We start from the raw sequence: 16444 nt of genomic DNA, 5'->3' as shown, positions 1-16444 counted from the left end.
CAAGTCCTGCTGCAACAGGTGCCCAAGTGGATGCGTGTGGCATGTGCCCCCCCCCCCTCCCGCCCGTCTCTCCGTCTGTCTCCGCTCCCCACACAAACACACGCAATTCCCCGTGCGCCGCATTGCATTGCATGCATTCATTGTTGTTTTTTTGTTTTCTTCCCCACGCGTGCCCGGCTGCCCGCCCCCCGCTTCCCTCCACCCAACGGGGAGGAGAAAAATAAAAATAAATTAAAAAAAAGAAAAAAAGAGGGGAGTCATGGAAGCCGCATCAAACACACACACACACACAAGCACACACGCACGCATGCACCTCAAAAAAAAAAAAAAAAAAACTCCCAACAAAAAACAATAAAACACAACAACAGAATGAAATAAATATATTTAGAAAGAAAGAAAGAAAGAAAGAAAGAAAGGTTTTTGTGGCAACAACAACAACAACAAGAAGAAGAAGAAGAAAAAAAGAAGGAAAAAAAGAAACAAAAAAAAAAAGGTATCAATTTCAGTGATAAGACTCCGCACAAGAAATATTTGTTTAATGACATCAAACACTAAAACTGATAGTCATGGGGAAAGGGAGGGGAATGGAGTGAGAAGGGGAGTGAGAAGCACAAACAGAAACGCACACACGCACAAAAGCACATATCCACACATATATCTATTATGCATAGATGTGTGTAGATAGAAATAAAGATATATTTATATTTATATTTATATTTATATTTATGAGAAAAAGAAAAAGAGAGAGAGAGAAAGGGATAAGTGAGAGGGACTGGGGAGCGGTAGGATGCGTACATGTGTTCGCATCACTTCCACTTCCACTTCCACTTCCACCCACCCCCAATCGGCACCGCCGCGGGATCATCAGACGTGTTCCTGTGCCATTCCCACCGATCCCCACGCACGGAGAAATTCCTTCCTTCCTTTTTTTTTTTTTTTTTGGTTGCCTTCTTTCCCCCTCCGCCCCCGTCTCTCTCCTCTTCATCACTCCTGAAGAAAAGAGGCGAAGACGTCACAAATGAAAAAAACAAGAAACATTTGGCTTTCCTCCTCCTCCTTCCCATCATCTTCCACAACCCGTGAGAGGTAAAAGGAAAGGGTGAAGAAAAAAGAAGCAGAAAACAGCCTTCCTGCAGCCGTAGCAGCGGCGGCAGAAAAAGAAGAAAGGAAAGAAAAAAAAAACACACTAAAACCCAAAACAAAAATCAGCTTTTTTCCTTTTCATTTTCTTTTTTTTTTTTTTTTTTCCCCTCCTCCCCCTCCCTTTTTTTCTTTTTTTCTTTCTTTCCTGCATAAAAAAAAAAAAAAAAAAAAAAAGGTGACGACGGTTGCCGCGGTCATGCCACCCACACCGGTGGGAAGATAGGGAGGCATGAATACTGTTTTGTGTAAACATATATATGAAGGGGCTGATCGAAATCAATTTATGAATAACTACATAAATATATGTTTAGGGGAAAAAAGGAGGCAATTGAAAAGAAAGAATAATAATAATAAAGAGAGAGAGAGAAAAAAAAGTGCGCATTTTTTTTCTTTTTGTCTCCATGCACCCACCACCCGGCGCACAAACACCTCCCAACGCTTCTCTTTTCATCCATTCATATATATTTTTGTTGTTGTTGTTGTTGCTGTTGTTTTCGTTTTTGTTTTCTTTTGTTTTTGTTTTTCTCGCCGGTCACGTGTTTTCAAGTTCCTCCATTTTTTTTTTTTTTTTCGCCCGGCTCTCGCCCATCCTGCGCTGCGTCACTCAAACTGTGTGCATGCGTGTGTGCTACCCCCCTGCCAAGTAGAGAAGCACAGGCAGACCGGCACGCCATTGCACATGGCCACCCGCCCAACAGCGCACCGCGGCCACATCCTTCCGGCGGTGCGGGCCGCAGCACGGGTTAGGGCGGGGGGACGCAACCAACCGCGGCGGCAGCGGGCAACGGAGGACGCGGGTGCGTGCGCGGAAGAGAAGCTCGCCCAAAAATCCTTCCCACAGACACACCACCCCCGCCACAGCCACGACGGCCAGCAACGGGGAGTGCGCACGCACGCACACGTGAAGCGCCGCGGGGGGGAAAAAAAAAAAAAGAAAAAGAGGTGAGGAAACCAAAGAGCAACGGAGACGTCAAGAGAGCAGCACGGTTGTTGGCAAAAAGAAAAAAAAAAGAAAATGGATGCCCCCCAACTTCTACTCTCACGCAGAGACTCTCTTCTAATGCCGCATGTGCACAAAAATAAAGAGAAAGGGTAAAAAAAAAAAAAAAAAAGGAAATAAATAGAAACGCACATAATGCGTGCACGTCATCCCATGCATGTCGACAGAACCTGCTGTTGTTGTTGTTTCTTCCTTTCATTCCTCTTCTTCTTCTTTTTTATTTTTTGCCTCTTCTCCCTGCCTATCCCTTTCCCCGCTTCCTAATGTCCGCGCGGTCATGTGCGAGCAGTGAAGCAGGAAGAAGAAGAAGACGCATCACGTCTCAATGTGGCAATAATGACAGCCGCCAATCAAACAACCCGAAACAACCGACAAAAAAGAAAAAAAAAGGGGGGGGCTTGCAACGTGTCTCAATTCCTCCACAGTCCTTTTTTTTTTCAATTTTATTTTATTTTATTTTGTTTATCCTTTCGTCTTCATTCGTCTCTCCACTTACTTCGGGTCCCTGTAGTTCTAACAATGTTGACTTGAAACATCAAAAACATCTGTTTTCCCCTGCCCCACTCCCTCTCTCTCTGCGTTGTTTCGTGTCCGCCTTCCTTCCTAACTTCTTTTTGATCGTCTCTCCCAGTAAAACCCCCTTCGGCCACCGCCATCCCACATCTCTTCTGTCCGCATTTATATTTTTTTGTGCATCTTTTGTTTGCCCCGTCCTCTTCTTCTTTTCTCCCCCCCTTTTCTTCTTTTTTTCCGTTTCTCTTTTTTTTTTTTTTTCGGTTACTTGCGTTCCGTCTTCCCCACTCGGCATTTCCCCCCACCCCTTTCCCTTTCCCTCCCCACAAGAAATTTAAAGAAGCGCGGTGCCAAGTTGTGGCTTCACATTCCTCAGCACCTCAGCATCGACAACGTCCCACCTCACGTTGCCTTCGCCTTGCCCTTGTTGCCTCTTCTGCATGCGTGTGTCGGCGCGAGGCGCAAACTGTTTCATCGCCTACACGTTATAATAAAAACCGCATGGCGTTATCAAGCCATTTGAATTGGAGGAGTCTCCGTGTGTATTTGCGTATGTGTGCAGTGGGGCCCGTCGCGCCGCTCCACCGACCCACCCCCCACCCCCGCGCTCTCTCTCGCTCATTCCCTTTCTCGCACCCTTTCGCTTCTTCCTTAATACATTTCGCCCTCAATCCGTTTTCCTCATCTCAGCACGAATGCACCCGCACACACTCTCCCTCCCGCCCACTCATGTATACGCACACACGCACGCATCATATATATATGTATATATGTCCGTACTTTTTTCTTGCTCCCTCTCTTTCCACCTGTGGCCATCCTCGTCTCCCTCCGGCCCGTGCGCACGGTGGACGAAACCGCTGCAACAATCCTCACGGGAAAAGGCAGAAAGCTGGCAGGAGATGAACAGTACAGAAACTCTCAGAGGGAAAAAAAAGAAAAACACCCCCCGTGGCCGACCATTCGGGAGGCTTTTCTCCTTTTTCACCTCCGTATTTTTGTTTGTTTGTTTTGTTTTTTATTTCCTGATTGTTTTTGTTTTTGTTTTTGTTTTTTTGTCGTTTTTGTTTTTTGTTTTTGTTTTTTTGACTTTTTTTTTTGTTTTATTTTTTTTTTTTTGCGTTTTTGTAATTTTTTGTTGTTTTTTTTTTTTTTCCTTTTTTTTTTTATTTGTTTTTTTTGTTGTTTTTGTTTCGTTTTTTGCAGTTTTCCCTTCACAATTGTTTGTGTTCGTTCCTTCGGTTCCTTCGGTTATTTTCCTGCCCAATTTTTTTTTTTTTTGCCATTATTTTTTCTTTTTTTTTTTTTTTTTCTTCCGCCCCGCTCCCTCCTCCCCGGCCCAACATCTTCCTTCCGATCCAATCCAATCGGCGCATCGCCCGCCTTAGCCAGTAGCTGTTGGCTGCGACGACACGCAGGCAGAGCTTTCACCACTGGCTGTGCCGGCGTCACCAGCACGTCGCCCTCGGCCCTCGCCACTCCACCTCCCACCGCCACGTGACTTGCCATCACCACCGCCACCACCACCGCTGCTGCTGCCAACAGCAGTGGAAGCAGTGGCATTGCCCTTGTTGCTCCCACTAGTTGTGCGCTGCTCCTTCTCCTTGCGAGCCCCGGGGGACGAGTGTCGCATGGAGCGAGGCAGCGGCACCGGCGCGTTCGCCGCTCCAGCACTGGAGCTTCTACTAGCATTCGGGTACTGCCCGCCCTCTTCGCGGTCCTTTTGGCGCCGACTGCCCTCCTTCTTTTGCTTGATCCTCAACACTGTCTTCGTTTCCATTATGCATCGTTGAAACTCCGGGTGATTGGGAGCAATGTTAAGAATGGGACCGTTTTGGCCGTACTGCTGCATGAAGAACAAAGCAAGTGTAAAGTCATTGATTGCAAGGAACGTGATAAGCAGAGTACGACGTCCACGGCGACTGTTCTCAGGGTCAGCTGTGGTGTGTAGTACCTGAACAAATTCAGCACGCTCCCGCTCCGTGAGGGACTTCTGAGGAGGATAGTATTGGATAAAAACATCCACGTCCATGAGATCCACAGCCGTAAATGCATCCCAGCCAATTAGCAGTGCAGAAAAAGACTTCCCGTTGTCACCACTGTTACCGGCGCCGGAATTGCTGTTGGTCCTGGTATCACGCAGAAACCCCATTAGAGTGGACTCCTGCCGTTCCGCAGTATCCGAGCGCAGCATGCAACTCATATAATCCGACCCCCTGCCGTTTGCCTCGTTGCCAGTTTGATACATCCCCCATTTAGCTATGGTTTGGTGCAGATGTTTTATCTCCTTGTGATGGGTCAAAATCACAATACGACGAGAGTGATACATTTGGAGCACACGGTGCAAAATTTCTTCGCGATCCCGCTCGTCCAAGTATAGAAGATGCACCAACTGCGTGGATGAAGGAGGCAGTGTGCCGGAAGCTGTTTGCAACGCCGACCCCGGTGGAGCGGATGGACCTTGAAGATGATAATACCGTCGATTCCTGCGGTTCAAGCGGTATCTAATGCCAAAACTCACCTTCGTCAGCGGCGCAAGATACATCAAGAATATATTTGCAGTTTGCCGCGACGCAGTTAAGTTGTTCGATGAATGATTTGAAGTAACCGCATTGCCAGACGGTGATGGTGCCAAAGCCCGCAGAATATCCTCCAAGTGTCGTTCATTGTTGCGACTCGCATCCTCCACAGCAAGTGTCGTGATGGACCGGAGGAACTCTCTGCTCCACGAGCGAAGTACACGTAGTGTGGTAATAAAGACGCGCCCACCTTTGGAAGTGGACACCGACGCCGATCCTGGTGCCCCTCTTTCACCACTTTCACCGGACAAGCCAATCACCGGTGGTGTCGGCTGCCCCTCATTTGTCAGCATCTGAAATTCAACATGGCAGTGTGATGCAAAAGCCTTCATGCTTTTCTGAAGCTGCGCGGCGCAGTCCTTGCTGCTAGCCACCACAACCGCCGTGCTGCGTGACGGTTCCCTCGAACACATTAAACAATGCGTAACGAAGATTGTAATAAGCGTGTGCCGCTCCGCAGTGACGGCACGCGGGCTCGCGATGCCATCCGCGCCAGCAGCACCGCCGCTGTTACTGCTTGGGTTCACACCACCCGCCGCCCGCCCGTCCACCATGACGTCCGCGAAGTCGCTCGTTGTGTTAGCCAACACACGCGCCTGGAACGGTGTCGGGTGGATCCCAACTCGTCGCAGTGCCGACACCAACATAGGGTGCACGCCCAGTGACTCAAATGACGGTGTCTTCCCCATTTCTCCACCCGCCCACCCCCTTCCCCTTAAAACACTTCTCCTCTTTTCCTCTGTCCCCGTTCGGTCCTTTGCAGGCGGCACGCGCGCGGGTGTGGCGGAAGCTGCGGGGTGCGTGTGCCGGCGGAGATCACAGACAAGAAACGCACACACAAAAAAAAAGAAAAAGTCAACAATAAAACGATGCCGCTGCCGCGTTACTGCAGAGGTGGCGCGACCGTAAATTAAACAGAAGGAAGATAAAAGAAAAAGGAAAAAAAAAAGACACTCTAAACGTAAACGCGACACACACACAAAAAAAAAAAAGAAGAGAAGAGAAAAAATAAGAAAAAAAAGAAGGAAAGCCGGAGAAAAACAGACGCCATCCGGCACATGCAACAACCAGAGAATTCAAAAAAAAAAAAAAAAAAGTGAGAGAGAAAGAGGGATAAAATGAAAAAAAAGAAATCCCAATTTATTTATTTTTCGGGCTTTTTTCTTTTATTTTCTTTTCTTCCCTTTGCCTCCCACTAGTCGTTGATTTCCTCTCGTTGTACTCCGATAATAATAAATAAATAAATAAATAATAATAATGTAGGGAGGAAAGGGGGTGGAAAAACGGTTGCCCACTTTACTTGCATCCATGTACTTCACCTCCGGCCCCACCGCCACCGGAACCCAAGCGAACAAACAAACAAAAGCAGCATCGGCAGAAGGATCAGTAAAAGAAGATGCGTGTGTGGGGAAGGGGGGGAGGAAAAGACGAGGTACCGAGTATGCGCAAAACAACTCATCTTTACAGAAAGTGCAGCCCGTGTCCATCCATATAAGGCAATGCTGGTGGGGAAGGGGCTAAAGCAGAGTCTCCTTTTTCTTAATAAACAATAGAGAGGAATTGCCACCTCTTTTTCAGCGGTTGCTGTTTGTTTGTTCGCCTTTCCCGTGTGGCATGGCCGTCTATTTCCCGTCGCTCCCCCAGCCTCACTGCAGTAAAGAGGGACGAAAGAGAAAAAGGAAAAAAAGGAAGCGCTTGTCAGTACCTCCCCTTCTCGTCCTCCTCCTCCTCAACTACGATGGACGGAGACCGACATGAAAAACAAGCGCCTGTCGCTCCACCGTTAGGAGAGGTGCCATTATTTACGACGCCGTGTAAAAAAGAGGTGGGGGAGTTTGCAGTGCGCTGTTGAAGCTGTGGGACATGTGAAGTTGACCGCTGCCGCACCTCCTGTTGCGCTGCCAACTCCATCTTTCGCAGCTCCACCCTTCTGCATGCTTCCTTCGTGTTTGGCACCACCGCAAGCTCTTCGCAGCGCCGCAACGCAGCGAGGAAAACATCGCGCTCCAGGACCAACTGCTCCACCTCAAGAGGGGTCTGCGGTATCGACTCGAATAAATTCGAGAGGTTCGAAAGCGTTTGCTGCAGGTGTTGGCACCGCTCCTCAAGATCCGCCTTCTCGTCTTGAAGGATGACAACCGCATCGTCCCTCTTGCGCAGTTGAAGATCCAACCACTCCAACCCACACAGACGCTCCAAGATGACATCGAGCCGTCGCTGAAGCGCATCGTTGATGCCGACCTTCCCTCTATCACTGCGTTCGCCTTCTGGGGAATCGCCCGTCCCCTCAACAAGGCCTAATGGCCGCAGCAGCGTCTCCACCGCGTGGCGCATCTCCGCCTCAAGTTTGTCCAGCAGATTCTCTTTTGTGCGCATGTGTTCCAGCTGTGACTGCGCGGCCTCCCACATCCCTTGCGTCTCGGATAATTTGAGCTGCAGTTTTGCCTGCTCCACCTCCTTCTCGTGCAGCAGCTCACGGGCCTTGGCAAGAGCGCCAGTCAACCTGCCCAATCGCGTCTCAAGATCATTCGCGTCCCGCCGCGCCAGCCTCAACTCTGCCTCCTTCTCCGCAACCGTGGCCTTCATTGCGGAACCTGATCCATTGGCCTCCGCGCCACGCTGGCCACCAAATAAAGGTGTAAAACAAAAAGAGCCTGACGCTGCTCTATCTACTCGCATCTGCGCCATTTGTCGCTCCAACTTTTCTACGCGTGCGGCAAACCGTTCCGCCCTTCGTCCTGCATCCTCCAGTGCGAGCACTCCATCAGCACGCTGTCGCTCCTTCGTCTCGACATCCTGCTGGAGCCGTGTGATCGTCTTCAGTAGACTGCCCAGGCCCTCATTCATCTGCTCTGCGGAGGCAACAGAGGCCCGTTGACTGGCATGAACTTCCTCCTTCAGCCGCATTAACTTATTCCGCAGAAACGTGTTCTGCCGTCGCAATCCCTCCACAGCGTCCTCAGTTTCTCCACCGCCATGCAACCTTCTTCCGGGGTCTAACGTTCCCCCCTCTTCCTTTAGTTTCACGGAAGAAACACTCTGACGTGTTGCGACATCGCCACCCTCCGTCTTCATCTGACGTAACTCTTCTCTTGCAGACATTAGCTCCTCCTCCAGCTCCTTCACACGGCGATCGTAAAGCCGCCGAATCGCCTCCTTCACGACCTCCAGAGGTATATTCTGCGGAGAGGCCACTGCTGTAGCTGCATTCGTCGAGGTGCTCTCCTCTTTTCGGGCATCTGCCAACGTCTGTAAAAGCCGATTGTGCTCGTCCGACAGGGAGCTGAGCTTCAGCTGCAGTGAGGCATTCATTCCCTCGGCGTTCATGAGCATCTCCCTCATGGCATTCCGCTCCTGCAGAAGACGGGCCAACTGATGCGCCTTGGAAACCTCATCCTCACGGGTCTTACTGTCCATTTCGCTGCTGGCACGGCCAGACATGACTGCATGCGCCGCACCGTCCTCTGGCAGAGCCGCAGACAAAAAAGACGACGGTGACCACGTGCTGGCAATTTGCACATCGCGCCGTGCCCGTTCCACAAGCGCCAGAAGCTCAGGAAGGACGCCGTCCTTTCCCCCCGGCCACCCCGGCATTTCCCCCTCGCCGTGTTGCTCCCGCAGCGCCCTCTCAGCGAACATTTGAATTTGCTCAAGGCTCGACGTGGTGGCGTCCACCAAAAAAAAAAATCGCCGCTGAAGAGCCGTCAATTCTTCGTGTTGTTTGTTCATATTCCCATTGCGGGAGGAGGTGCCACTTTCATTGGTGCGCCTCATTGGCGCCGCGTCTCCCAATTTACCCTCTCCTCCTGCATGAATTAAAAAAAAAAAAGAGGAAAAAGAAAAAAGGCGCAAAATAAATAAAACCAAAATAACAGGCGAAGGCATCCCCTAAAACCACATTCACGTGCGTCATTCATTTCAAAGGAAACAAAAAAAAAAAAAAGAAGCACCTCAACGGCCGCTGCTAGATCAGCCAAAAGAAGAAAACGTAAAACAAAGGCAGAAAAAAAAAAAGTTGAAAGCAACAAGCAGCCCACGCAATCTGGCCAATACATCAACGGTTGGTGCGGCTCAAAGACAAAAACACACAAAACAAAAAATATTGTCCACAAACAACAAAACTTACAGCAACATTTTACTTGCGGATGAGCGGCTTCTTTGGGCCCCACACACAAAAACACAGAACTGCCCTATAACTTCACAACGAGACAGGCCCCAAAGAGACTGCGGATGGGAAGTCGAAAAAAAATATCGAACGTTTTACTGTAATTCCGCCACGCCCTGCTAACGATCCATCCAAGAAAAGTAAAACTACACGCATGAATAAATTTCACCTGGAATTTCGCAGACCAACTACTCGTCATCGTTCACTTTCCTCCTATTGGCTTCCAAGAGTGCCACTAAAATCAAAAACCTGCCATAGGCAAATATATACATCTTCCATTGAAAATGATTTCATCAGGTTAAAACAAGTGACAGTCCAAACCACCTCCTTTCAATTTCCATCAGCTTTTTTTCACGCTGATGATACTCTTTAGTACGGCACATAAGGCTTTGTTGATCGGCGCAATTCTGCGGCCCACTCCGCCAAAGTACGGCGGCCATCTGAACGTTTTTCCAAAAACTGGCCCATATCAGTGCGTTTCATGTACACCTGGTCGGAATCCGCATCGCCCTTGTACGCCTGGCCCATATCAGTGCGTTTCATGTACGCCTGGTCGGAATCCGCATCGCCCTTGTACGCCTGGCCCATATCAGTGCGTTTCATGTACGCCTGGTCGGAATCCGCATCGCCCTTGTACGCCTGGCCCATATCAGTGCGTTTCATGTACACCTGGTCGGAATCCGCATCGCCCTTGTACGCCTGGCCCATATCAGTGCGTTTCATGTACACCTGGTCGGAATCCGCATCGCCCTTGTACGCCTGGCCCATATCAGTGCGTTTCATGTACACCTGGTCGGAATCCGCATCGCCCTTGTACGCCTGGCCCATATCAGTGCGTTTCATGTACGCCTGGTCGGAATCCGCATCGCCCTTGTACGCCTGGCCCATATCAGTGCGTTTCATGTACGCCTGGTCGGAATCCGCATCGCCCTTGTACGCCTGGCCCATATCAGTGCGTTTCATGTACACCTGGTCGGAATCCGCATCGCCCTTGTACGCCTGGCCCATATCAGTGCGTTTCATGTACGCCTGGTCGGAATCCGCATCGCCCTTGTACGCCTGGCCCATATCAGTGCGTTTCATGTACGCCTGGTCGGAATCCGCATCGCCCTTGTACGCCTGGCCCATATCAGTGCGTTTCATGTACACCTGGTCGGAATCCGCATCGCCCTTGTACGCCTGGGCAGAAACAAAAGATAATCGGTCTGATTCCGTGTTCGCCATCCCTAAAAAGGGAACCCCATCCTCTTCAAACCTTATACTGGTTGATTTTCCCAGTCGAGGAGGCTTCTCTCGCACATCGCCCTCCTGAAAGGAGGTAGACCTTACATTGTTAGTCGCAATCAAAGTTGTCTTCTCCGCGGACCCTGACACTTTCGATCGCAACAATGTAAGGATGCTTTTTCTAGACCTCCAGCGGTTTTTGTCCCAGTTGATGCTGTTTGTAGAAATCCGCCGGTTGTCCCCCTCGTTTGCGTCACCCATTACGCTGCCATTGTCCTGTCGCGTTGCTGCCTTGCCGCGTCGTTCCCTTGCCCGGTGGTTTTGATCCAAACCCTCTCGCCACAAACGAGTGACGCCGTTTTCTTCTTCGCGACGAACTATGGGGACATCCTCACCTCGGGCCAGCATGATATCGTTCGCGTAATTCATCAGGGTGACATCTAAGGCGGAAATACTCTTCCATTCTGGCTTTTTCTCCTTCCGTCGCCGCGGCAAAGTCCAAGTTGAGGTAAAACTTTCTGTATTATTCAGTGTGAGGTTCCCATGGACGTAATTCATGGATGCCTCCTGCAGCGACGGGAGCAAAGGGCCTGAATAAAGCGCATCAATGAGAGTAGGCACCTTGTGCTCTCTCCACAGAAACGGTTTTCGTGCGGCAGTTCGGAACTCAACACGGCCCGCCTCCTTTTCCGCCAATTTCAAACCACACTCCTTGCGAAGCACGTTGGCTCCTGCAAACGGCTCCACTCGTTTGAATTGAGACAGCTGCTTAACTTGTTTCCTGTGTTCCCTCTTGTACCACTGGTCAAGTTGCCTCGCTGTATCCACGGAGGGCTTTACATCTATCAGTTGTCTCATGATGATCAGATTCTGCTTTTGCTTATCTGCCTCTTGAACCCCACGGACCCGCTGCCGTGCCCTCGCCTGTTCATCCGCACGAAACCACCTACGTAGCTCCTCTTCCGATGGACGGTTGTTCATTCCCCGACGCTCTCGGTACTTATCTTCATTCACGTCAAGAATACGATCCAGCAGGTTTTTGTTTGCTTTCACAATACGCTTCTCTTCATCCAAAACACGACGCTGCAAACGAGTCATCAGCGCGCATGCTTTCGTCTGCTCTCTGTCCATCAACTCCGGATGGCGGAAGTCCACTTCGGGCGCGTCGGCAATGCCTTTGCCAGGCCGCAATCGTGCCTCTGCAAGCCGGTGGGCATGCCACAGATGCGATATCCCTGCATCCCTCTCACTTTGCTCCAAATAATACCGGTGCTGAAACAGACGGTATTGGGGACTTACAGGCATGTGCTCACGCGTGTCGTGTCAGACGTAAACACAGCACGGCGCAACCCACGCCCTCCTACTCAACCAAAATCTCCGGCGAAAAAGAAAGAAAGAAAAAAAGAATCCAGGCGGGCGCAAAAAAGACAATAATAATAATAATAATAATAATAATAATAATAAAAGACTCTTTGAAAAGCCCAATCAAAACAAGTGCACACAAAGGCAAAAAAAAAAGGGAAAATGGCCTGCCCTTGTGAAAAGGAAACCAACACACATGCCCACATTGAAACGAAAAGCCCATTCCAGCGGTACTCCTAATGGTCCCCTTACACCTGCTGTGCGCAACGCACAAACCCGGCAGGCGTGACCACGGCATCCAGAGGGGAATCCCGAGTGCCACCCCCTGACGCGTCATGCGTGCAAACAGGCAAATTAGTCCCCTCTGGCATCAATTGCATCTCCATACCGACACCCCATGACACCACCGCATCTGCCGCCGCTTCCCGACTGTATTGAAGAAATCGATCGTAGTAGCCTCCGCCCTTTCCAAGCCTGCCACCAATGCTGTCAAACAAAACACCGGGTGCCAACACCAGCATCCATCCAGGGTTTTCCGAGCCGACCAAAAGCCGCTTCTGTTCAATTAAATTAGCGGGCTTTTCGCACTCTGGAAACAACACATCGTAATCATCGCATGCGATAAAATGACGAGGATAATAATCCTTTTCGCTTCTTGCACCCACGTCTGTGCAGAAAAGCTCGTCTATGACCTCACTTTTTGGTTCCGTCAGTTGGTATCGACCACGCTTCTCAAACGAGTTCCTCAGGTCTTCCTCATCAAAGACTTCAACAAGCAACATGGCACTCGAAAACCGTGCCGCAGCCGTTTCCCATGGCCGCTGCCATAACGGAATAGAGGTGGTGGTGGCGAAATTGGAACCTTCCCACGGCAAAAGCACCAGTGGAACAAATATCTTAATATTAGGCACGTCCACACTCTGCATCTCTCGCCAAAGACGGCGGAAAAGCGGTTGGAGGTCTACCTCATAGTAAAGAGGCAAAAAGGCGCAAAGGAGCAGCAAGGATTTTGCTGGCCGTAATTTTCTCAGTGCTTGAACGCGTTCGTACAATATTGAGCACAGCTTTGCAGACTCACTTTGCATAAATGCGGGATCACTTTTTGCAAGTGCACGTAGTTGATGAAGATGCTTTTTTCGAAGACAAGCCTTGACATCAGAAAGATCCCTCATTGCATGCCTCACCAATTCTCCCTGAATCCTATACAGAGCTGTGATGAAGCAAAAATAAATAAATAAATAAATACAAGGTTGTGGAAGTACTGCCAAGTGTTCACATTGCATGGTGTTGGAATCGGCAACAAAATGGGCCCCCTAAAAAAAAAAAAAAGAACAGCGGCAATTATTTGTCGCTTGCCCCCTCTCTTTTCTCTCTTCACTGAAGCAACAGAAAACACCGCAAGCGCATACAGACGCACACAGAAGCATGCATACATATATATGGCTCCTTTCGTTTTCTCTTGATTGAAGAAGCTTTTGCCTGTGTTACACGGCGTGTGTTACTGAGCCCGTGCCTCGCTCCATCAGAAACTCAAAATGGGACCTGAGCATCTCTGATTCTTCACTCATCTGCTTCCCTGTACGGCAGGGCTGTCGCTGCTGCACCTCCTCATCCTCTGGCTCCCCGGCAAGTTTTCCACATGGATCAAATGGTATGACGTGTGTATGGAGATGGGGCACCGTCTGTCCAGCGAGTGTTCCCTGCTGGATGGCAATACTGAAGCCACCCTCCATGTCATCATTGCAGTGAGAAGAGTCGCTATGTGTATTCCCACTATTCTTTTGTCTTGCAGCTGCTACCTGTTTCAGCACACGTATTGTTAGGTGCATGACGCGGCCCCAATCCTCCACCTCATCTAGCGTCAGCCCGTGGATTGTCCCGACACAGCGGATGGGCACCACCATCAGATGTCCGGGCACAATAGGCTTGTGGTTCACCATAACAACAAAGTAGCGCGAGCGGTACGGGATGCAGTCCGAGATGACGACACGGTGAGGAAAGAAGTTAAAGATGGGTTCGTAAGTATCCTCATGCTTGCCGTCATCACCTACAATATGTGGAAACCCAGCAAGAAATACCCGCTCATTTTGTATCGTTTTTTCCATGGCGAGAGCATTTTGTATCAAGGGATCCTTTCCGACGTCATCTGCTTCACACCCAATGCAGCTCACAGTCGTCCCTCCCTCTTTCTCCTCTTCTTCTTGCAGATGCAGCAACCAGGAAAAAAAATCCACCGCATCCTCATTGGTCGCTATCGCTCCACTCGGCGGAACCACGTACCGTCGCTGTAGCTCGTGGTAAATCATGTTATTTGGGAAAAAGTCACCGACCGTCCTTTCAACAATGTGCATAAACGCCGAATTCACCACCGCCTGTGAAGCCTTCTCGGATGCAGCAGCATTTGTTCCCCTCATGACAGCGGCCATGTCACCGGGGGATGAGTAGTTGTAGCTGCCACCTGGGGATGTAAGGCGGCGGCAGTGTTGCAACAACCTGCTCCAGTCGCCAGGGAGAAGATGGTCGAGACGGAACCTCGCCACGGCGTGGGAAGAAACAGGGGTCCTAGAGGGAAAAGAACCGTGACCTTCAGTCATTTGCCCTCTGGAACGGCAGAAGAACTCAAAACTGTCGCTGCCATTTCCAGCGGAGACAATCCAGTGTCGACAGGGGCTGCTGCACAAAGCGAGATGTGCTGGTAGCTGAGCCCCTCGCATGGTTACCCGCCCCAAATGATGATCCAACAATATTTCCCTCTTTTTTTTTTTTTTTCAAAATGCAACGCACTGCCTCACAGATAGCAATTTAAAAAAAAAAAAAAAACACGTACAAAAAGGGAGAAAGACACAACAAAAGAAAGCAAGAAGAAGAAGAAAGAAACAAAAAAGAAAGAAAGAAGAAAAGAGCAACATCCATAAAGATATAGTACAGTTGTTTAAAAGCACATAACAACGCTAATAGACAGGGCAAAAAAAAAAAGTCCGACTTCTTTCTAATCCCACATCTATTTCCCTCGATACCGAGTCCCACAAGACATAACTTTTTTCTTTTCCTCAGAGGGAGAGGCAAATTCATATGCTTCCCTCTCATATCGCAACTGGGAAAGAAGAGTATCCTCCGCATTGGCAGTGAGAGAGCACTCAGAGCGTGCTGCCAGGATGGGATCGACCAGCAATACTGTAAAAGTGAAAGGAGCGATGCTTGACAGAGGATCGGGAGAAGCACGTCGCTTTGTTTCCTCCCACCAACGCAGGGCTGGTGCGCATGGTCCTCGTTCATTTTTCTCCTCCTGGGAGAAGGGACAAACCGTCCCAGTTTCTTCCAGTATAACAGAATAGACATAGAATGACTCGGGAGTATTTGGATGAACTGCATGAGAGAGCATGCGGATGCCATCCAGTATTTGTTGTCCCTGCTCCGCACGGTCCTCGTAATAGTACACATGATCGGGACGGTTCCGAGCAATAAGTGTGTAAAAGGTCTCCAGCTTGAACTTCACCGTGCCGTACGTCTCATGCGGCTTCATGAAAACCGCGCTCATCATATCGCGAAGCCCTGCATGAGTTAACAGTTCCTCAATACGACTGCGAAACTTTTCGTCACGGCCAGTGAGCACAAATATCTTGACGCATTCCGAAGCACCCGTCGCGAGAGCATCACTTTGGCGTTGTTTCAGCTCCTTCAATCGCCGTAAAACAGGTGTCACATACCAGTCTTGGATAGGTGGGGATTTTGGCACCGCAGGCGGTGAAAGTGTTGAGAGGCTTTGAAACCAGCCCAAGCCATTGTCCTGAAGAGGCCTCATAAGCTTTGCGTACACATTTCCCCCGTGTGTTTTTTTCAGCCTTGCAGATGGTTTTGGGGAATAAAATATGGTTCCATCAAAATCAAATACATGTAGCTCCATATTCACAAACACCTCCACACCACAAAACGCCAAAGTGCGCAATATTCTTTGTGGAAAGAATGGAAGTATAGTGCAATATATGACAGAGCACAAGATGGCAGGTGATACCGTTTGGAGAGAGAAAAGAACAAAAAAAAAAAAAAAACGGGAAATCATCACACCATCGATGGTACAGCCTCCAAGCAACAATGGGCGGTCATTGCAATACTCCTGGGAGTGCCGTTTTGTCCCGCCTCTTATTAAACAGAAGAAAAAAGCAATGTCAGGTATCAACACAGAGATCACATCACTAAAGTAACCACAACCACACGGGGCGCCCCAACGGTGACGTGTTAGAGTATCCCAGTGAGCAGAAATAAAGAGTTAAAGAAGTTGCTGGTGAAATAAAAAAGTGGGAAAATTAAAGCCGCATACCACAAGAAACAAAAAAAAAAAAAGTGCAATACGCCTGCTGTTCCCGGTATTGAAGCCGTGCTTGGTGTCATTTTCTCTCGCACATTGTTTCCATCCCCATTGACCTTCCTAAAAAAGGGGGGGAGTAAAGAAGACACGCACCA

General features: G+C 49.4%; 6 protein-coding genes across 6 annotated transcripts, besides 28 other annotated features; all 6 read right to left on the bottom strand.

Moving 5' to 3' along the window:
* Nucleotides 1-3521: a sequence feature (heterozygous, non-Esmeraldo-like haplotype).
* Nucleotides 217-249: a sequence feature (AT_rich).
* Nucleotides 276-313: a microsatellite.
* Nucleotides 387-416: a microsatellite.
* Nucleotides 443-492: a sequence feature (T-rich).
* Nucleotides 686-727: a sequence feature (AT_rich).
* Nucleotides 728-772: a sequence feature (CT-rich).
* Nucleotides 1211-1290: a sequence feature (A-rich).
* Nucleotides 1295-1317: a microsatellite.
* Nucleotides 1614-1667: a sequence feature (A-rich).
* Nucleotides 2219-2270: a sequence feature (T-rich).
* Nucleotides 2330-2382: a sequence feature (GA-rich).
* Nucleotides 2584-2607: a microsatellite.
* Nucleotides 2879-2917: a sequence feature (A-rich).
* Nucleotides 3522-3893: a sequence feature (areas merged during assembly that could not be assigned to a particular haplotype. This can correspond to areas where the two haplotypes were merged or to regions with more than two copies in the genome that were merged during assembly.).
* Nucleotides 3686-3855: a sequence feature (A-rich).
* Nucleotides 3894-9856: a sequence feature (heterozygous, non-Esmeraldo-like haplotype).
* Nucleotides 3921-3968: a microsatellite.
* On the bottom strand, nt 4038-5921 carry Tc00.1047053509857.60 (hypothetical protein, conserved; the record flags this gene model as incomplete). The annotated part of the gene is made up of 1 exon (XM_803508.1): nt 4038-5921. The coding sequence occupies one exon, from the start codon at nt 5919-5921 to the stop codon at nt 4038-4040; it is 1884 nt and encodes a 627-aa protein (XP_808601.1).
* Nucleotides 6213-6261: a sequence feature (T-rich).
* Nucleotides 6311-6365: a sequence feature (T-rich).
* Nucleotides 6464-6484: a microsatellite.
* On the bottom strand, nt 6931-9006 carry Tc00.1047053509857.50 (hypothetical protein, conserved; the record flags this gene model as incomplete). Its single annotated transcript, XM_803507.1, has 1 exon — nt 6931-9006. The coding sequence occupies one exon, from the start codon at nt 9004-9006 to the stop codon at nt 6931-6933; it is 2076 nt and encodes a 691-aa protein (XP_808600.1).
* Nucleotides 9050-9104: a sequence feature (T-rich).
* On the bottom strand, nt 9767-11926 carry Tc00.1047053509857.40 (hypothetical protein, conserved; the record flags this gene model as incomplete). The annotated part of the gene is made up of 1 exon (XM_803506.1): nt 9767-11926. One exon carries the CDS (start codon nt 11924-11926, stop codon nt 9767-9769), a length of 2160 nt encoding a protein of 719 aa, XP_808599.1.
* Nucleotides 9857-10867: a sequence feature (areas merged during assembly that could not be assigned to a particular haplotype. This can correspond to areas where the two haplotypes were merged or to regions with more than two copies in the genome that were merged during assembly.).
* Nucleotides 10868-16444: a sequence feature (heterozygous, non-Esmeraldo-like haplotype).
* Nucleotides 12051-12085: a microsatellite.
* Tc00.1047053509857.30 (hypothetical protein, conserved) lies at nt 12232-13155 on the bottom strand (the record flags this gene model as incomplete). The annotated part of the gene is made up of 1 exon (XM_803505.1): nt 12232-13155. The coding sequence occupies one exon, from the start codon at nt 13153-13155 to the stop codon at nt 12232-12234; it is 924 nt and encodes a 307-aa protein (XP_808598.1).
* Nucleotides 13208-13228: a microsatellite.
* Nucleotides 13468-14697, bottom strand: Tc00.1047053509857.20 (hypothetical protein, conserved; the record flags this gene model as incomplete). The annotated part of the gene is made up of 1 exon (XM_803504.1): nt 13468-14697. One exon carries the CDS (start codon nt 14695-14697, stop codon nt 13468-13470), a length of 1230 nt encoding a protein of 409 aa, XP_808597.1.
* Nucleotides 14783-14803: a sequence feature (AT_rich).
* Nucleotides 14813-14885: a sequence feature (CT-rich).
* Nucleotides 14985-16043, bottom strand: Tc00.1047053509857.10 (hypothetical protein, conserved; the record flags this gene model as incomplete). The annotated part of the gene is made up of 1 exon (XM_803503.1): nt 14985-16043. One exon carries the CDS (start codon nt 16041-16043, stop codon nt 14985-14987), a length of 1059 nt encoding a protein of 352 aa, XP_808596.1.

The sequence above is a fragment of the Trypanosoma cruzi genome, genomic scaffold (genome assembly GCF_000209065.1).
Source record: "Trypanosoma cruzi strain CL Brener 1047053516485 genomic scaffold, whole genome shotgun sequence".
NCBI lineage: Eukaryota > Euglenozoa > Kinetoplastea > Trypanosomatida > Trypanosomatidae > Trypanosoma > Trypanosoma cruzi.
Note: the sequence above shows the minus strand (reverse complement) of the source record. Positions and strands in the feature narration are given on the sequence as shown.